The 17,469-nt window shown below is 42.4% G+C and overlaps 1 protein-coding gene across 2 annotated transcripts in view; it reads right to left on the bottom strand.

The window, feature by feature from the left end:
• VPS39 (VPS39 subunit of HOPS complex) overlaps window positions 1–17,469 on the bottom strand; it is a 46,985-nt gene that overhangs the window by 14,490 nt on the left and 15,026 nt on the right. For both annotated transcript variants that reach the window (XM_070378168.1, XM_005903978.3), the window contains exons 3-10: window positions 15,507–15,571; window positions 15,173–15,215; window positions 13,685–13,779; window positions 12,629–12,727; window positions 11,948–12,040; window positions 9,360–9,543; window positions 3,990–4,110; window positions 3,757–3,877 (exon numbers count right to left, since the gene is read on the bottom strand). In XM_070378168.1, coding sequence (XP_070234269.1) covers window positions 3,757–3,877; window positions 3,990–4,110; window positions 9,360–9,543; window positions 11,948–12,040; window positions 12,629–12,727; window positions 13,685–13,779; window positions 15,173–15,215; window positions 15,507–15,571 — 821 coding nt within the window. The remainder of the gene's footprint in view (window positions 1–3,756; window positions 3,878–3,989; window positions 4,111–9,359; window positions 9,544–11,947; window positions 12,041–12,628; window positions 12,728–13,684; window positions 13,780–15,172; window positions 15,216–15,506; window positions 15,572–17,469) is intronic.

Raw genomic sequence — 17,469 nt, 5'->3', positions numbered from 1 at the left:
TATCTCTGTTTCTTCCTTTAACCTTCCCCCTCTTCTATCCTTCTTAGCCTCTTCTATCCTTCTTAGCCAATCTTTACCACATTTAACTTCTTCCTTCAAAATGTCTCTCCACGTTTTCCCTTCCTTTCTTTTCCTCTTCTGTTGCTGTCACCCTAATCCAGGCCATCATCGGCACGTGGCTGTGCTTGGGCTAAGCTCTTCTGTTTGGTGCTTTAAAGGCTCTCAAAGCCTGGCACAGTCTCCTTACCTAGGTTATTCCCATGCCAGTCAGAATGGGCTCCAAGTGTCCTGGAAATACTCGTTTCCACACTTGTTTTCACTTCTAACTTCCCCAGGCTCTGTAACTCTCCCTGTTTCAAGCTCCTGGTCTGACCTATCTTTAAAGAGTCCAACCTTAGGATTCTTTTTCTGGCCTAATAGCAAAGTTCAGTATGTAACTGCCCTCTGAAAGTTTCGTGTATGTCCTCTGATTAATTTAAATGAAAGACAGGTTCCTCAAGAGCCAAGATGACATCAAGCAACCTTCTTCTGTCATAGAGCAGAACACCTAGTAAGTACAGGCCTAGAGAAGAGAAGGGAAAAAAGGAAACCCACTTTCTTCTTCTCTGTTTCATCCGAAGATGAAACAGACAACCAGCAGCAGAAAGAACACTGAGAAGACATTCCTGTTAAGAAAAACGGATGCTAAAAAAGCCATGTGCTACATAATACCCTTTTCATAAAGCTCAAAAACTAGACACATACTCAAGCACACAAATATTTGTAAAATACTATCAAAAAAAATTTAAGGGCATGATAAACACAAAGGTTCACTTAAGAAGACTTTCTTCTCTCTCCTTGCTATTCTCTGGATCTCTGCATTCTGTTGGGTATACCTTTCCCTTTCTCCTTTGCCTTTGCTTCTCTTCTCTTCTCAGCTACTCGTAAGGCTTCCTGAGACAACCACTTTGCCTTCTTGCATTTCTTTTTCTTGGGAATGGTTTTGGTTACCACCTCCTGTACAATGTTATGAATCCCTGTCCATAGTTCTTCAGGCACTCTTATCTACCAGATCTAGTCCCTTAACTCCAGTCATCACCTCCACTGTATAATCATAAGGAATTTGATTTAGGTCATACCTAAATGGCCTAGTGGTTTTCCCTACTTTCTTCAATTTGAGCCTGAATTTTGCAATAAGGAGCTGATGATCTGAGCCACAGTCAGCCCCAGGTCTTGTTTTTGCTGACTGTATGGAGCTTCTCCATCTTTGGCGGCAAAGAATATAATCAATCTGATTTTGGTATGGACCATCTGCTGATGTCCATGTGTAGAGCTGTCGCTTGTGTTGTTGAAAGAGGATGTTTCATATGACCATTTTGCATTCTCTTGGCAAAACTGTTAGCCTTTGCCCTGCTTCACTTTATACTCCAAGGCCAAACTGGTCTGTTACTCCAGGTATCTCTTGACTTCCTACCTTTGCATTCCAGTCCCCTATGATGAAAAGGACATCCTTTTTGATATTAATTCTAGGAGGTCTTATAGGTCTTCACAGAACCGTTCAATTTCATCTTCTTTGGCATCAGTGGTTGGGGCACAGACTTGGATTACTGTGATGCTGAATGGTTTGCTTTGGAAACGAACCGAGATCATTCTGTCATTTTTGGGACTGCAATCAAGTACTGTATTTCAGATTCTTTTGTTGACTATGAGGGCTACTCCATTCCTTCTAAGGGATTCTTGCCCACAGTAGTATAGTGGTCATCTGAATTAAATTCACCCATTCCCGTTGTTGGACACAACTGAGCAACTAACATTCCTGTCCATTTTAGTTCACTGATTCCTAAAATGTTGATGTTCACTATTGCCATTTCCTGTTTGACCACATCTAATTTACTTTGATTTATGGACCTAACATTCCAGGTTCCTATGCAATACTGTTCTTTACAGGACTGGACTTAACTTTCACCAAGAGATATAACCACAACTGGGCATCATTTCCGATTTGGCTCAGCCTCTTCATTCTTTCTGGAGCAATTTCTCTGCTCTTCCTCAGTAGTATATTGGACATCTACTGACCTGGGGGGTTCATCTTTCAGTGTCATATCTTTTTGCCTTTTCATACTGTTCATGGGGTTTTCAAGGCAAGAATACTGAAGCAGTTTGCTATTCCCTTCTCCATTAGTCATGTATGGGTGTGAGAGTTGGACCATAAAGAAGGTTGAGCACCCAAGAATTGATGCTTTCGAACTATGGTGCTGGAGAAGATTCTTGAAGGTTCCTTGGACAGCAAGGAGATCAGTCAATCCTAAAGGAAACCAACCCTGAATATTCATTGGAAGGACTGGTGTTGAAGCTGAAGCTCCAATACTCTGGCAACCTGATGTGAAGAGCCAACTCATTGGAAAAGACCCTGATGCTGGGAAAGACTGAGGGCAGGAGGAGAAGGGGACGACAGGATGAGATGGTTGGATGGCATCATTGACTCAATGGACATGAATCTGAGCCAACTCAGGGAGATGGTGAAGGACAGGGAAGCCTGGTGTGCTGCAGTTCATGAGGTCTCAAAGAGTCGGACATGACTTAGCGATAGAACAACAAAAAAACACAAAAGTTAGGATAATGGCTGTGTCTGGAGCACAGCCAGAGGGATGGGATGGGGAGGGATGTACCGGTTACAGAAGTTATTTTGGGGGGGGGTTAGGTGGTGGGTTTATGGGTATTCATTATTTTAAAAATGAAAAATAATTTAGGGCAATAAATGAGTGGGGAAAAAAACAGTAAGATGCTAAAATTAAATGGCGCAAGAAAGAAACAATCTATGGGACAGTAAATGTGTCTAAGTAATTAAGACTGGATTTTTGTTTTCAGTCTAGAACTTATACACCCAAAATAAAAGTTCCTCTTCAAAAGTATCCACCACATATGATTATAATCATTGTATTCCAAAATTTATGATCACTGTTTCCCTTTCAGAAATAATTTATAAGATACTCTAAAAACTGAGTTTTCCTACTATTACCTTCATAACAATTGCTTCTCTTAGTAAATTAGCACTGTCTGGTATTAATGCCTAAGTGAGGCTCAAGATGACTTTCAGTTGTTTCAATAAATTCAAATCCACTCTTTCGAGATGACAATAATCACCACTAGGGATGTTTTAAAGAATAAGGCAAGACTTGAAAGTCAATCTTCAAGAAGCATGTTGGCAATAAGAGCACCACTGAAACAAGAGCACGGTCACTACTCAGCCAAGAGCGTGAGTAGCATCCCATGTGAACATTCAAGCGGAGTGACAGCCTGAAGACTGGGGCCCTGCCGCAGGCAGCAACCTGAGGTGGGTTCAGAGTCCCTAAGGAAGGCCTGCTTATCCAAGCCCAGGAGCCTACTTGTGAAAGGGACTCTGGAAGGCTTTGGAGCTGTTGCATTCAACCAAACTGTAACCTTGACAGTTATGATTGTTATTTTGCTGTCTGTCTTTAATTTTTCAAGGCCATACCATATCTATTCAATTATTTCACTGTCCTATTAATTCTATGAAATACTATTAGTATAATTGGCATTCATTCTACATTTGATAGAGACAGTGAGATTACTTAGAGTTACATAACATAGATACTTTTATGGCAGGGTCTGATCCTGAATCCAAGCCCTCTGACTTTCAGTTCTGTGCTTATTCCACCAGTCCAAGCAAAACATGAACATCTAAACCAAAATCACCTGCCTTGAAGAGTGATGAGGAAGGCAAACTCACACCCAAATCTCAGAAACAAGACTTACTGCGAGCTGCAGAGCCAATTCAAACTGCTTGTCCTGGAGAAGCTGTTGGATTTGGGTCGCCATGGGGACTGGAATGAGTCTCCAGACAAAGTGATTACTGGCCACATAGATAATGTTTGATCTGGAGACAGGGGTAAGAGGATTAGCAAGAGAGGGCCAGTTTTATGATGACCCAGATGACTTTAAAATTTTGGAACAAGATGGCAACTACAGTAAAGAAAGGAATTCCTTACCCGCCCGAAGTAATGAAACGGGGTCTTTGCAGTTCAATGCTCTGGACCAGAAGCCTCGGCTCAAATGTCCGGATTTCCACATATCGAGGCAACACTGCAATGATGTAGGGAGGCTGGTGCTCTGCGCGAGAGAGAACATGTTGAGTTGAGGTTCTCTCTAAGGCTTTAGATTATAGACGTTTCAGCTTCTCATTTCTAAGCTGCACTTGGATCTCCAAGTGGTCCACTAGTCAAATACCAAGCCAGGATCCTGTACTGTGATATACAAAAAAAAAAAAAAAAAAACTGCTTGTCTCAGTGACGCTAAGAGAAATCTCCTGCACAAAAAGGATGCATCTTAGCTTTGCTCAGAGTGACCGGACTCCATTTCTACCGTTTCCCTGAGAGGACTGGGTGAAAGTCAGCGGCTCCTTTCTCATCAGTCACGAAGCCAGGCCAAACCAAGACCAGTGGCAGCTCCCCTAACGAGTCAGTTGGAGAACAAGGTGACATAACTTCTTTTCATCCTCTTAGGAAAGGCAAGAGGAGGGCAACTTCTTTTAATTTTTTCCTGAAAATTATTCTAAAGAGAAAAATCCACATTTCTGGTCTATGCTATCTCTGCTTGAGATCATCACATTGAAAAGATGCAAAACTCCACGTGATGCTCAATGGATCACAGAGAAGGCAGCTGGATGGCATTCTCAGTATAACCATTTTCTTACAGGAGGTAATGAGTGTGTCAAATTCATAGGAACAGAAAGTAGTATGGTGCCAGGGCAGGGGGAGAGGAAATGGGTTGATGTTTAATAGGTATAGTTTTAGTTTCACAAGAGGAAAGGCTTTGAAATCTGCACGACAATGTAAAGTAAAGTAAAGTGAAGTCGCTCAGTCGTGTCCAACTCTTTGTGACCCCATGGACTGTAGCCTACCAGGCTTCTCTGTCCATTTTCCAGGCAAGAGTACTGGAGTGGGTTGCCATTTCCTTCTCCAGGGGATCTTCCCGACCCAGGGCTTGAACCCAGGTCTTCCACATTGCAAGCAGATGCTTTACCCTCTGAGTCATCAGGGAAGCTCAGCACGACAATATAAATATACATAATTCTACTGAACTGTGCACTTAAAAATGGTTATAGTGACAGATTTTATGCTATGTGCTTTTTTTAGCTACAATTAAAAATAATTTTAAATTAGTAAAAAAAAAAAAAAATGAACCTCTAGTTGGGCTCCAAAATCACTGCAGATGGTGACTGCAGCCATGAAATTAAAAGATGCTTAGTCCTTGGAAGGAAAGTTATGACCAACCTAGATAGCATATTCAAAAGCAGAGACATTACTTTGCCAACAAAGGTTCGTTTAGTCAAGGCTATGGTTTTTTCTGTGGTCACATATAGATGTGAGAGTTGGACTGTGAAGAAGGCTGAGCACTGAAGAATTGATACTTTTGAACTGTGGTGTTGGAGAAGACTCTTGAGAATCCCTTGGACTGCAAGGAGATCCAACCAGTCCATTCTGAAGAAGATCAGCCCTGGGATTTCTTTGGAAGGAATGATGCTAAAGCTGAAACTCCAGTACTTTGGCCACCTCATGCAAAGAGTTGACTCATTGGAAAAGACTCTGATGCTGGGAGGGAATGGGGGCAGGAGAAGAAGGGGACGACAGAGGATGAGATGGCTGGATGGCATCACTGACTCGATGGACATGAGTCTGAGTGAACTCCGGGAGTTGGTGATGGATAGGGAGGCCTGGTGTGCTTCGATTCATGGGGTCACAAAGAGTCGGTCACGACTGAGCAACTGAACTGAACTGAACTAGATGGCATAATTATTATATAAAAATTTAACTTCAAAGAATATATCTATAAGAATAGCTTCTTGGTGTGATTAACTTGCTATAAATTTATTTTCTTGTCATTTACTTTCAGATAAAAGGCCTTTCATATTATACATGCTATTCATACTCTAAATGAATAGTACAATAAAAATTCAAAACCAGAAAGGAACTCAGAAATGAGGAAACTGAGGCCTTAGTAATTCCTTCATCAGTTGAAATGCTAGTTATTATGTTGATATCTTTCATCTCACCAAAAAACAGAATTAAATAACATATTTTCCTTTTTTAATGCTGGCCTCATCTTAAAAAGCTATTATAATTTTCAGCAATTATCCTTCAAATAAAAAATAAATAAAAAATTTTAAAAAGCTATTATAATTTTTTTTCATGTTAATTTATGTAACTATGTAAAACTTCTGTCCTTTTAAAATCTGGCCTACTTTAATGGGGTCTAATTTAACAAAAGAAGCAATCTATTATAGAAACCCTTTTGGTTGTCACATTATGTCATTCATTCAGAGATGGTTTGAATCTGAGTCGTCAAACAGGGCAGACTGGTTGGCATCCAGAAGGCACATGATGAAGGGCGGACAACAACAGTGACTCTTCTGACAGCAACCACTTACTAAGAGGCTAGGATGTTTCAGGCACTGCTCATAGGGAACCAAGACATGAGCACAGAGCTCACAGAGCTCCCACAGGAACAGAGGAGACAGACAACTCATTGCATCCAGTGGGACATGCAGCTCGCATGACAGAGAAACCCGAAGGGATGGTAGGAGCGCCCAGGGGGAAGTGACTAATTCCGCCTGCGGGTAGGAGAAGACCTCTGAGAGGAAGTGTCACTGAGCAGGGGACTTGTCATATGAGCAGGATGCTGCTGGGCAAAGAAAGGAAGAGGCAACAACCAGACGAAAGCACAGGAATGGGGAGTCTTTTCCAAATGACTGGAGCAATTAGGAATGAAATCCAAAAAGCAGGGGATGTATGTCTACATATGTGATTCGAGTTGGGAAAGAATCTGCCTGCAATGCAGGAGACCTGGGTTCGATTCCAGGGTTGGGAAGATCCTCTGGAGAAGGAAATGGCAACCCACTCCAGTACTCTTGCTTCTTGCCTGGAGAATCTCATGAACAGAGGAACCTGGCAGGCTACAGTCCAGGGGGTTGCAAGAGTCGGACACGACAGCGACTAAACCACCACCATGGCTGATTCCCTTTACTGTACAACAGAAACTAACACAACACTGTACAGCAACTACATGACCAATAAAAATTAAAATTAATTAATAAGATAGTACAATAAAAAAGAATGACTGGAGCCAGGGTACAGCAGTGAAGAGGAGAGCAGAAATACAATCCAGTTAAAATGGACTCCATTCAGGATGAACGGAGAAATATGTACATCAACATATATATACTATCAGGTATAAGATGGATGATAGCCGGTGAGAAGCTGCTGTGAAGCACAGGGAACCCAGTCTGGCACTCTGTGATGACCTGGAGGGAAGGGATGGGGGGAAGAGAGGGAGGGAATATATGTATAATTAAGGCTGATTTGCCTTGTTATGGCACAAATCAATACAAAAATTAAAAAGAAACAAAAAAACATGTACTCTATTCAGAAAGCTAAGTCTTCTTCCTGTTGAAGGGTATTCTCTCACCCTACCTAGGAAGAATGTGTCCTCCCTGCTCATGTTAAGCCCCTAAACTTGTGAATATACATAACCTTTTTGTTGTTCAGTCACAGTCGTGTCTGACTCTTTGTGATTCCATGAACTACAGAATGCCAGGCTTTCTTGTCTGTCACCTATCCCAGAGTTTGCTCTAACTTATGTCCATTGCGTCAGTGACACTCTCCAACCATCTCATCCTCTGTCTTCCCCTTCTCTTCTTGCCCTTGATCTTTACTAGCATCAGGGTCTTTTCAAAAGAGTTGGCTCCTTGCATCAGGTGGCCAAAGTGTTGAAGCTTCAGCATCAGTCCTTTCAGTGAGTTCCATAAAATACTGACCTTTTGCTTTATCTTCCTTCTGGTCTGTTCATCTCTAGTCAGCACCAGAATAACCGCTGACGCTTTTATGAACTCTACCATTTAGAAATCTACTGGCCTCTTGGACCTGCGCGTGGACCCCTAACAACTGGCCCCCTCCTCATCCCTCCATAATCTACCCCACCTGTTCCATCAGGTCAGTTTCTGGATGCCTGCTCACAAACCAGCATGTCTTCTGCATTTATGCTCATTTTTTCCTGCTTAAAATGAAAGAAATTTTCCTTCAAGCTAGATCTTAAACTCCCTGCCTAGTCTAGTCCAATTTTAACAAAAATTCTTACTGACTAATTGAACAGTGAACTTCCCCTTTCTCAACTACCAAACCTCAACTCATCCGATTTCATACCCGAAGCAGCGTCTCATTTTGTCTCTTTTCCCAAGATGTAATCCTGGCCTCACGAGCGAGGGCCCTTAAAGACAGCAGGCTGGTATGCCCCTCCACAGCAGTAACTAAAATATTTAATATTCACTCTCCCAACTAAAAATGAATTGCTGCGAGCGTGGTCATGGGCTTCCAGGCAGTATCACTGCATAGTGCTGGGAGCCTGAGGCAGGCGTAGGAGCAGAAACACCTGATGTGTGGGGCAGACATACTTTGAATACAATCTGTAGCCTCTAAGCTACAAAAACAAAAGCAGCAATAACCACCACATCAAAAACCTTTTAATGCTGTTATACATACCATAGGACTAAATAATTTCCAATAGTTTACAAGCTTAGTCTATTTGGCAGCAGACAAAATAAAACCATTAAAAAAGAAGGCAGGGTTCCCTGGGGGCTCAGTGGTAAAGAATCTGCTTGCCAATGCAAGAGACACGGGTTCAATCCCTGGTCCAGGAAGATCCGACATGCTGTGAAGCAAATACACCTGTATGTTACAGCTACTGACCCTGTGCTCTAGAGCCTGGGAACCACAACTACTGAAGCCTCTGGACCTAGAGACCCTGCTCTGCAACAAGAGAAGCCATGGAAATGAGAAGTCCACGCACAACTAGAGAATAGCTCCTGCTTGCTGCAACTAGAGAAAGAAAAAAAAGCCTGCATAGCAGAGAAGTCCCAGCACGACCAAAAATAAAAAATAAATAAAAATTTTTTTAATGAATGTAAAAGAAAAGGAAGTAAAAGATAAAAATAGCAGTGGACAATCACTTCCTAAAATGTGCAATTCTGTCTACATTTTCCCCCCTTTAGTCAGAAGTTGGCAAAACCCAGCTTCCTACAAAAGCCACAACAGTCTCCTTTTTTTGTGGGGGGGCCACACCGTGTAGCATGTGGGGTCTTAGTTCTCCGACTGGAGATCAAACCTGTGTCCCCTGCAGCAGAAGCATGGAAGTCCCCAGAATATCCCATTTTTAATAACCCAGAAACCCTTTTCTACTTACAAGAAGGGGAACTGAGAGCAAGTGACGCTGGAAACCAGTCTGCTAAAACTCTGAGTGGAGCCCCAGTCTGCGAAAGTGGCATGGCCCCAGCCCAAAGTGGGAAACAGCGGCCATGCAGGTCTTACCCATGGCCACTGGGATGTCTGTCCAGTTCAGGGCACACTTCTGCGTGCAGATCCCCTCCTCATTGAGCACCACAGTGAGATCATCCTGACCCACAGCTACTTTTCCATCCGCCAGAGGTGCAACTAAGGGTTCCAGCTGTTTTCCTGTTGGGAAGAGCTCTTTGTTGGCCCCCTTTCCATCCACCTACAGGAAGACACAAGTGAGTCACCCAGCATTCTCCAGCCAGAGGTATGAACAAGGAGGGACGGCCTAGAAAAATCAAGTTAAAACCCCAAACCTACAGAGGCCAATAATAGTCCTTATTTGGCATAAAGAAATATTATAGTCTGTTATGACAATTTTTGAACCAGTTCTTTTTTTCTCTAACATGGAGACAAGCATCTAGCTAGGCAGCTAACAGTGTCAAGTGCTAAAGTAACTGGAACTCTCATACGATGCTGGTGAGAACACAAAATGGTATAGTAGCTTCGGCTGTTGGCTTCTTATAAAATTAAATATACACTTACCATGAGACCCGACAATCCCATTCCTAGGCATTTGCTCAGGAGAACTGAAAAACCCATGTTTACATAAAAATCTGTGTGCAAATGTTTATAGTGGCTTTGTTTATAATGGCTAAAAATTGTAAACAACTTTGTCCTTCCATGCAATGGAAGTCATAAGAATATACTGACCCACACACAACACAGATGGATGTCAACCGCATTATGCTAAGTGAAAGAAGCCAGGCTCAAAAGGCTACATACTGTATGATACTATTTATAAGACATTCTGGAAAAGGCAAACTATAAGAGAAGAATAGATCAGTGGTGACTAGAGGTGGGGGTGTGAGAGGAAGGCTGATGTCAGAGGGAAAGCATGAGGAAATTTCTTGGGGTGATGGAACTGTTCTGAATATTTTTTTTGGCTTCAAGGTATGCAGGATCTTAGTCACTCCCTCGATCAGGGATTGAACCTGAACCCCCTGCAGTGGAAGCGTGAAGCCCTAACCACTGGGCCACCAGGGAAGTCCCCACTTCTGAACCTTGATTGTGGTGGTAGTTACACAACACTAGGCATCTGCCAAAACTCAGAACCACATATCCAAAAGAATGTTACTGTATGTAAATAAAGGAAGTAGTTTTGAATAAACTGGTCCTAAAGCAAGATTCCTCACCCTCAAAACACTCCACTCTCAAGAAGGAGACAGCACACCTAAGGCAGTCAGAGGAATGAGAGCCCTCCTCCAACTTCGGCTCCGGTCCCCCAGCCCGCACAGACTCCTCTCCGGAGCCTGTCTGCCCAGGTGCTATATACTGAGTTACAAAGCACTAACTCACCTGGTGGTGGCGGTTTAGTCACTGTCATGTCTGACTCTTGCAACCCCGTGGACTATAGTCTGACAGGCTCCTCTGTCCATGGGATTTCCCAGGCAAGAATACTGGAGTAGGTGGTCATTCCCTTCTCCAGGGGATCTTCCCAACCAAGGGATAGAATCCACATATCCTGTATTGCAGGCAGATTCTTTACCATCTGAGCCACCAGAGAAGCCCAGTAACTACCTAGGAGCTTGCAGTTCTGATGCTGATAAAATGAGGCCAGCCCAAGAACATAAATATGGAATGAATACATTCACTAGATAAACAATGAAGAGCGAACACAGCCGAAGTAGGGAAGTAGGAGGTGGGGAGAATCTAGGATTGATTGCCAAGTCTAGATTACGAGAGGGGTATGAAGATAAGGAATTTATATTATTCTATAAAATGAACAGTATACCAACCTGGTCTACATACATATGCACACTGGAGGGAAAAAAACCAGTGTTGTGGATATTTACCACATAGGTTAAGAGAAAAAGCAGGTTACAAAACAATGTGTATAAAATGATATTTTTTGTAAACATGGAAGATGCCCATTACTAAAAGGTTAACAGTGAGTGGGAGAATTATAGATGACTTACACTTCCTTTACTGTCCTTATCTATTTTCTTATTTTCTATAATAAAAACAAAAGGATTCCGAAATTAAAAAAAAAAAAAATGAAAACAATTTTTACAACAAATATACTATAAGATTTGGGAAGGCAAGAAACTCAAAGTCTCAAAAATACTTAAGTTACTATTAAAATCAGGGCGTTTCCTGGTGGTCTAGTTGTTAGGATTCAGTGCTTTCTCTGCTGTGGTTTGGGTTCAATCACTGGTTGGGGAACTGAGATCCTGCAAACCAGGCAATGCAGCCAAAATTTTTAAAAAACTAAAATTAGTATATAATTCCTAACACGGAAGCCTCAAGACAGCAGCCCATGCTAATGCTACTGGACAGAGCCAAGCAGTCCTAATTATCTAGATACAGCATGTGGATAATTCACTATGTAGAGAATTGAGAGTTGATGCTGTCTGGCTTAAGATACACAGACATCTTATTTGCAAAAGACATTTAGAGCATGGAAAAGAATCAAACATACAAACATAAACCCTGTTACAGCAAAACTCTACCTAACACAGTCTCTCTACCTGCAGTTCAGAAGCATATAATCATCTCCCCCAGGTAAATTCACAGTCAACTTCCCCAAAGTAAACTGACGATATTTGCAAAATGGTAAGGTTTACCCTTATTAGGTAGTAGTCTCTCTTGAAGCCCACACAGATAGAATTTTCGCACCATGCCATGGACTTGGGCACATCCGGTACACTAAAGTCCCCCTGGAGAAGAAGAGCAAGTGTTCAACTGGAAAGATGTTAAAGGGGAAAAAAAAACAGGTGACCTTCCTGTTATTCTACTCCCATTCTGCAAAATCACCCTCACCCTCCTCTGAATACAATTCTGTTAGCACAAGACCAGGAAAGCACCCATAATAAAATATGATGAAATGGACAAGGTGCATTTAAGAAGGCTGGTGCACTGGGATGACCCAGAGGATGGTATGGGGAGGGAGGTGGGAGGGGGGTTCAGGATGGGGAACACGTGTACACCTGTGGCAGATTCATGTTGATGTATGGCAAAACCAATACAATATTGTAATTAGCCTCTAATTAAAATAAAAAGGTGAAAACCCATTTTGATATAAATCAATCTGTAGAGATGTAGGGCTGTGCTTCCCTTGCCTCTGAAGACCAGGAGACTGACAAATGTGCACGAGTAACTCTTAGGTATTCAGAGCGGAGCATTCATCTGGGGAGAACACTGGGTTCCTGGGCTTCAAAGGAACTGAACAGCCAATCTTTCAAGCTGTGGGTCAACTTAGCAGCAGCTCCAACCCAACCCGCAGACCAGGTAACCGTGGACTTTACCTGCAACTCATGAAATTCCCTGTCTTTCCAGAAATAGAGCTGCAGCTTCTTTTTCACGGCAACACACATCCGCAACACCTCCTCCCCAGTCTCTGCGTGCTGGGAAGAGATACCCAGAGCAAATGAGGATGCGTACACTGATGACTCCAGAACGCGGGGGCGACTGATTCAGAGATTTTCTACCTTGAAATGGCTACTCATCTGAACATTCCTGTCATACAAACTCACGCTGCCAGAGAAGCTGAGCACAGCGCACACCATTCTCTCAAGATGGACTCACACCCAGCGTGCTGAGGAGCGTGTCCTCCTCATGAGCTGCTAGTGAGAGACACCGGCCCCAGCAAACCTCACAGACAGAAGTGGTTTAGAGAAGAAAATCTACACAACTGCTTCCTCCTTTTTTCCTTAAATGTTTCTTGCTCATGGCTGTCAATACCCGCAGGGGCAGGGATCAGCCTGTGGCAGTGACGGCAGGCCCGTTTTCAATCCTTTAAAGGAGCTGGGGTGGGGGGGATAGAAAATGCCTACATAAAACAAACCGTGCAGTGTCAGTGTAGACCATAATTGCTAATAAGTGATCAAAGCTGAGTTAGAGGGGTGAGGCAGATTGTGAAGAAGCTAAGAATGATGAGCTGGCAAAAATCGGGAGAAATGTCTTTTCTAAACAGCGAAAACTCCCTAATGACGAAGACTACAATGATACATTTAAAACATGAGTCAATTAATGCCACAGAGCTATGTTCATGTACTGTCACAGTCCTGATTCCTCACTAATGGTTTGTCCATGGCAAGTGTTTTCGGCTTTGGCTAGCTGCCTCCTGAAATACAGTGGTCCGTTGCTAATTAGCACACAACCAGGGAATGCGAATATTCTAGCATCAGGTCACATACTAAGGGGGAGGTTTCTCTAATATGATCCAAAATCAAATAGTCTCTTTGGAACCTCTGCTGAGTTTGGATATCAATATTACATTCTTCCCATCTGCTGGGAGGGATGGTGAGGAAAGACTGTATTGATCAAAGCACAAAGTCAAATTTTATCTTCCTTGCACTTACCTGAAGGTCACATGTGAACAATGATGCTCCCTTTGCCTTGGAAACCGTAGTGATTTGTTGAAATGTCAACAGGTCATGGACGTAAATATTATTTTCTGTTTGGTAGGAGATAAAAACACCACTATAAATTATCACAATTCTCTAGGATAGCCAACTTCAAGACAAAAAAAAAAAGAACTAAATGGCAAATGTTGGTTCAAGACATTATCTTCAGTTTCACTAACATGACTTATTCTGGTCCATGAACAGGTAAAAAAAAACAGGTAAGAGGTCACTTAGTCTTCTAAACTTGGATATTTTGTTTCTTTCAATTTGGGCTAGCTTGAGTAAAAGAGCTCTTTAATTTCCAAACAGCACTCTTACACTTGGTCTTTCTCAAATCTGGAAACTCCGGATGTAATATTTGTACAAAAAATTCCTTTTAAAACTACTCACGTTAGGAGGCTCCAATAAGAGAAAGGAAACACCCTATGGATTCTGTAAAAATACATGGCGAGAATTTTTTTTCCTAGCAAAGCAAGCATAATAATTTCACTTGGGCCTTCTAGCTAGTTTTAGGTACTTTAAATGTTTCTCTCTTGACTAGAAACTAAGTTTAAAAGGATTCTACTATTCAGGCCCTGGGCTGAACAAACAGCATGAGGCAAGTTTCTTCTGCTTGTCAAGAAAAGGCCTTACTGGCCACCTCCCATGAAACTGTGGCTTTTCAAACAAGGCCTTTAATAGTCTGGCCCTGATCTCTCACCTGTCTCTAGCCACTCTCCACCATATACCTGAAGTTTGGCCACATCTCAGGGCCTTTGCTGAAGCTGTCTCCTCTGCCTTTAATGCTCTGCTGACCTCTGTCTTCCTGCTAAAAATTCTAATCACCCACTAGACACTGCTGCCCCTCCTGTTATTAAGACCCTGTACTTTTTATAAATTTTCACTGGGGCTTGTGTGCCTGCATGCTCAGTTGCTTAGTCATGTCCGACTCTTTGCAACCCTATGGACTGTAGCATGCCAGACTCCTCTGTCCATGGGATTCTCCAGGCAAGAATACTTGAGTGGGTTGCCATGCCCTCCTCCAGGGGATCTTCCCAATCCAGGGATCAAACCTGGATCTCCTGCATTGCAGATAGATTCCTCTGCTAAGCCACTGGGGAAGCTCGACTGTAACTTATCACACTGTAATATGAGTACTTTCTGTCATTTTGGTCTCAGAATCAGAACCTAAGTTTTAAAGATGGAAACCGTGTCTCATTAAATTTATCTCCCATGTCTAGAGTAAGGCACAATATATATTGAATGAATGAAATGACACTTCTTGGAGAACAGAGCTCAAGATATGGAGGATGTACCTTTACTACCTGTGTACCCTGCTGTATCTGGTGAGGAATGTGTCAGTTTCACTGTTAAATAACAACTATCAAATTAACCATGAAAAGGTTAATCAGCACAGTTTCTGTTTCTTGATATATGAAATACAAATGCAACCCCTTTTCTTACCTAACAAGCTGACCAGAATCTTAAACTGGGAGACCACATGGATCTGGAAAAGAGCAAATCGTTAGATTCAGTTAAACATTTCTGACAAGGTTCAGCGAATGTTCATTTTAACTAAAACTAAAAAGGGACTAAAAAGCCAACATCAATGGCAAGGATCTGACTTATATGCAATCACAATTTCTGCTCATGAAAGAGGATTTCAGGTATGTGATGGATGGACAGATATCCCTGCAGAAACAGGAGAACAGACAGCAGAGGATTCAAAGACGAGTAAATAATTTTACCAAAGTTCTAGCTTTGATCATATCTCTTAGACGTCAATATCATGACTTACCTGCTGAATCTTTTTGGAGAAGTTCTTATTGGATTTCTCTAATGTCACTTCAAACCTGTTGCAACCTATGGAAAAGAAACAAACACAGGAATACCTATAAAAAGAACCATGACAAAAAAATGCTGCTCCATGCTGCTCTCCTACATGAATCATTAAAAAAAAAAAAAAAAATCCTGGAAGAACAGAAGTTGGAGATCTAAAAGAGACAGTTGTCTTTACTGAGGATAGTAAGTTGCTTTTAGCTCCAATTTTAGAACAAAGGGTTTCATGCACCTCTTCCTGGCATTAGCAGAAAGGACCACACCACAGTTTACTGAAGCTGCAAGGTACTTATGAGGATTTTATCCCACATAATAGTACCTTGGCAAAGTATTTCATCAAAAGAGTGTAAAAAGTAACAGTCAAATATGGGAGCCCAAGCAATGAATCCCAGCCCAAAGCGTTCTTAGATCTAACTAACTCCCAGCAGCTACCATATGTCCTGCATCACAGGACAGAGCAAATACCATCCCCGGAGCTAAAGCAATTTAATGCTTCTACACTTACTGCCACTCTTGGGTGATGCTACACGTGCTGACACTGTTGCAAAAAAAGGGGGGGGAAGTTACAGGCCTTAAAAACAAGTGAAGCCCATCTTGCTGGGGTGACCAAAATATTTAGCGTCAAAAACCACCAAAGGGTCAAAAGGAATAACTATCACAGCGATAATAGCAGCTATGATTAACTATGCAACAACTAAGTGCCAGGCTCTGGATTTTAAAATTTATGTGTATTCTCTGTGACCTCACGACCACCCCAAGAAGGAGGATTATTCCAATTTCATCTCTGAGAGACCTGACAGGTCAAGCAGTTAGAGAGCAGCCGGGGAGAGACAGCCCAGAGGCAAACTCAGGGCTGACTTTCCATGGAGCCTGAGTAAAGCCTGCACCCTGCCACCTGCCTCCCAGCTAGAGGAGAGACTATGTACATTGCTGACCGTGCAAGTCAAGTCAGTGGAGATTCTCTGAGCAGCCACAAAGGCCCATGCCACCAAAGCTGCTCTTACTTCCTCCACATGTCCCTGAGAAGAGGAGATGAAGACGGGGCCCTGAAGTTGTGGGCGATTCAGAAACCTACTCTGTATTACGTCATTACATTTCACAAGGGAAAAAAAATCAGCCATTACTGCTTGATAGAGAGTTCTGTATTTGAAAAGGACATTATTACCTCTAACAATTCTCTTTCTAGGCAGAATTATCTAGGACAGAGAGTCTCACACTTTTTGATCTCAGGACCCATTCATCTTAAAAATTACTGAGGATCAAACTTCTACATGGATTACAGCTTTCAGTGTTCACCATATCAGAAATTAAAACTGAGAAATTTTAAAACATGTATTTTGGTGGGGAGGGGTGCTATCCTGCGTCTTTGTAGCTGCACAGGTTTTTCTCTAGTTGCGGTGGGTAGGGGCTATTCTCTAGTTGTGCTGTGCTGGCTTCTCATTGTGGTGGCTTCTCTTCTTGCTGAGCACAGGCTCCAGGTAGGTGGGCTTCAGTAGTCGAAATTTCCAGGCTCTAGAGCACAGGCTCAATAGTTGTGTTGCAAGGGCTTAGTTGCTCCCCAGCATGTGGGATCTTCCCAGATCAGGGATTGAATTTGTGTCTCCTGCACTGGCAGGTGGATTCTTTACCACTGAAACAGAGGGAAGCCCCTCAAAAACATGCATTAACTGACTTATAACAGTAATAAGTTCATTACATATTAGCATAAATAATATATTTTTATGAATAACTATTTTTCCAAATTTAAAAGAAAAGTATTGTTTTACACTTTTGTAAATCTCTTTAAGGTCTGGCAGGAGACCCTGGTTCAATTCCTGGGTTGGGAAGATCTGCTGGAGTAGGGATAGGCTACCCACTCCAGTATTCTTGGGCTTCCCTGGTGGCTCAGCTGGTAAAGAATCCACCTGCAATGTGGGAGACCT

The sequence above is a fragment of the Bos mutus genome, chromosome 10 (genome assembly GCF_027580195.1).
Source record: "Bos mutus isolate GX-2022 chromosome 10, NWIPB_WYAK_1.1, whole genome shotgun sequence".
NCBI classification, from domain to species: Eukaryota; Metazoa; Chordata; class Mammalia; order Artiodactyla; family Bovidae; genus Bos; species Bos mutus.
Note: the sequence above shows the minus strand (reverse complement) of the source record. Positions and strands in the feature narration are given on the sequence as shown.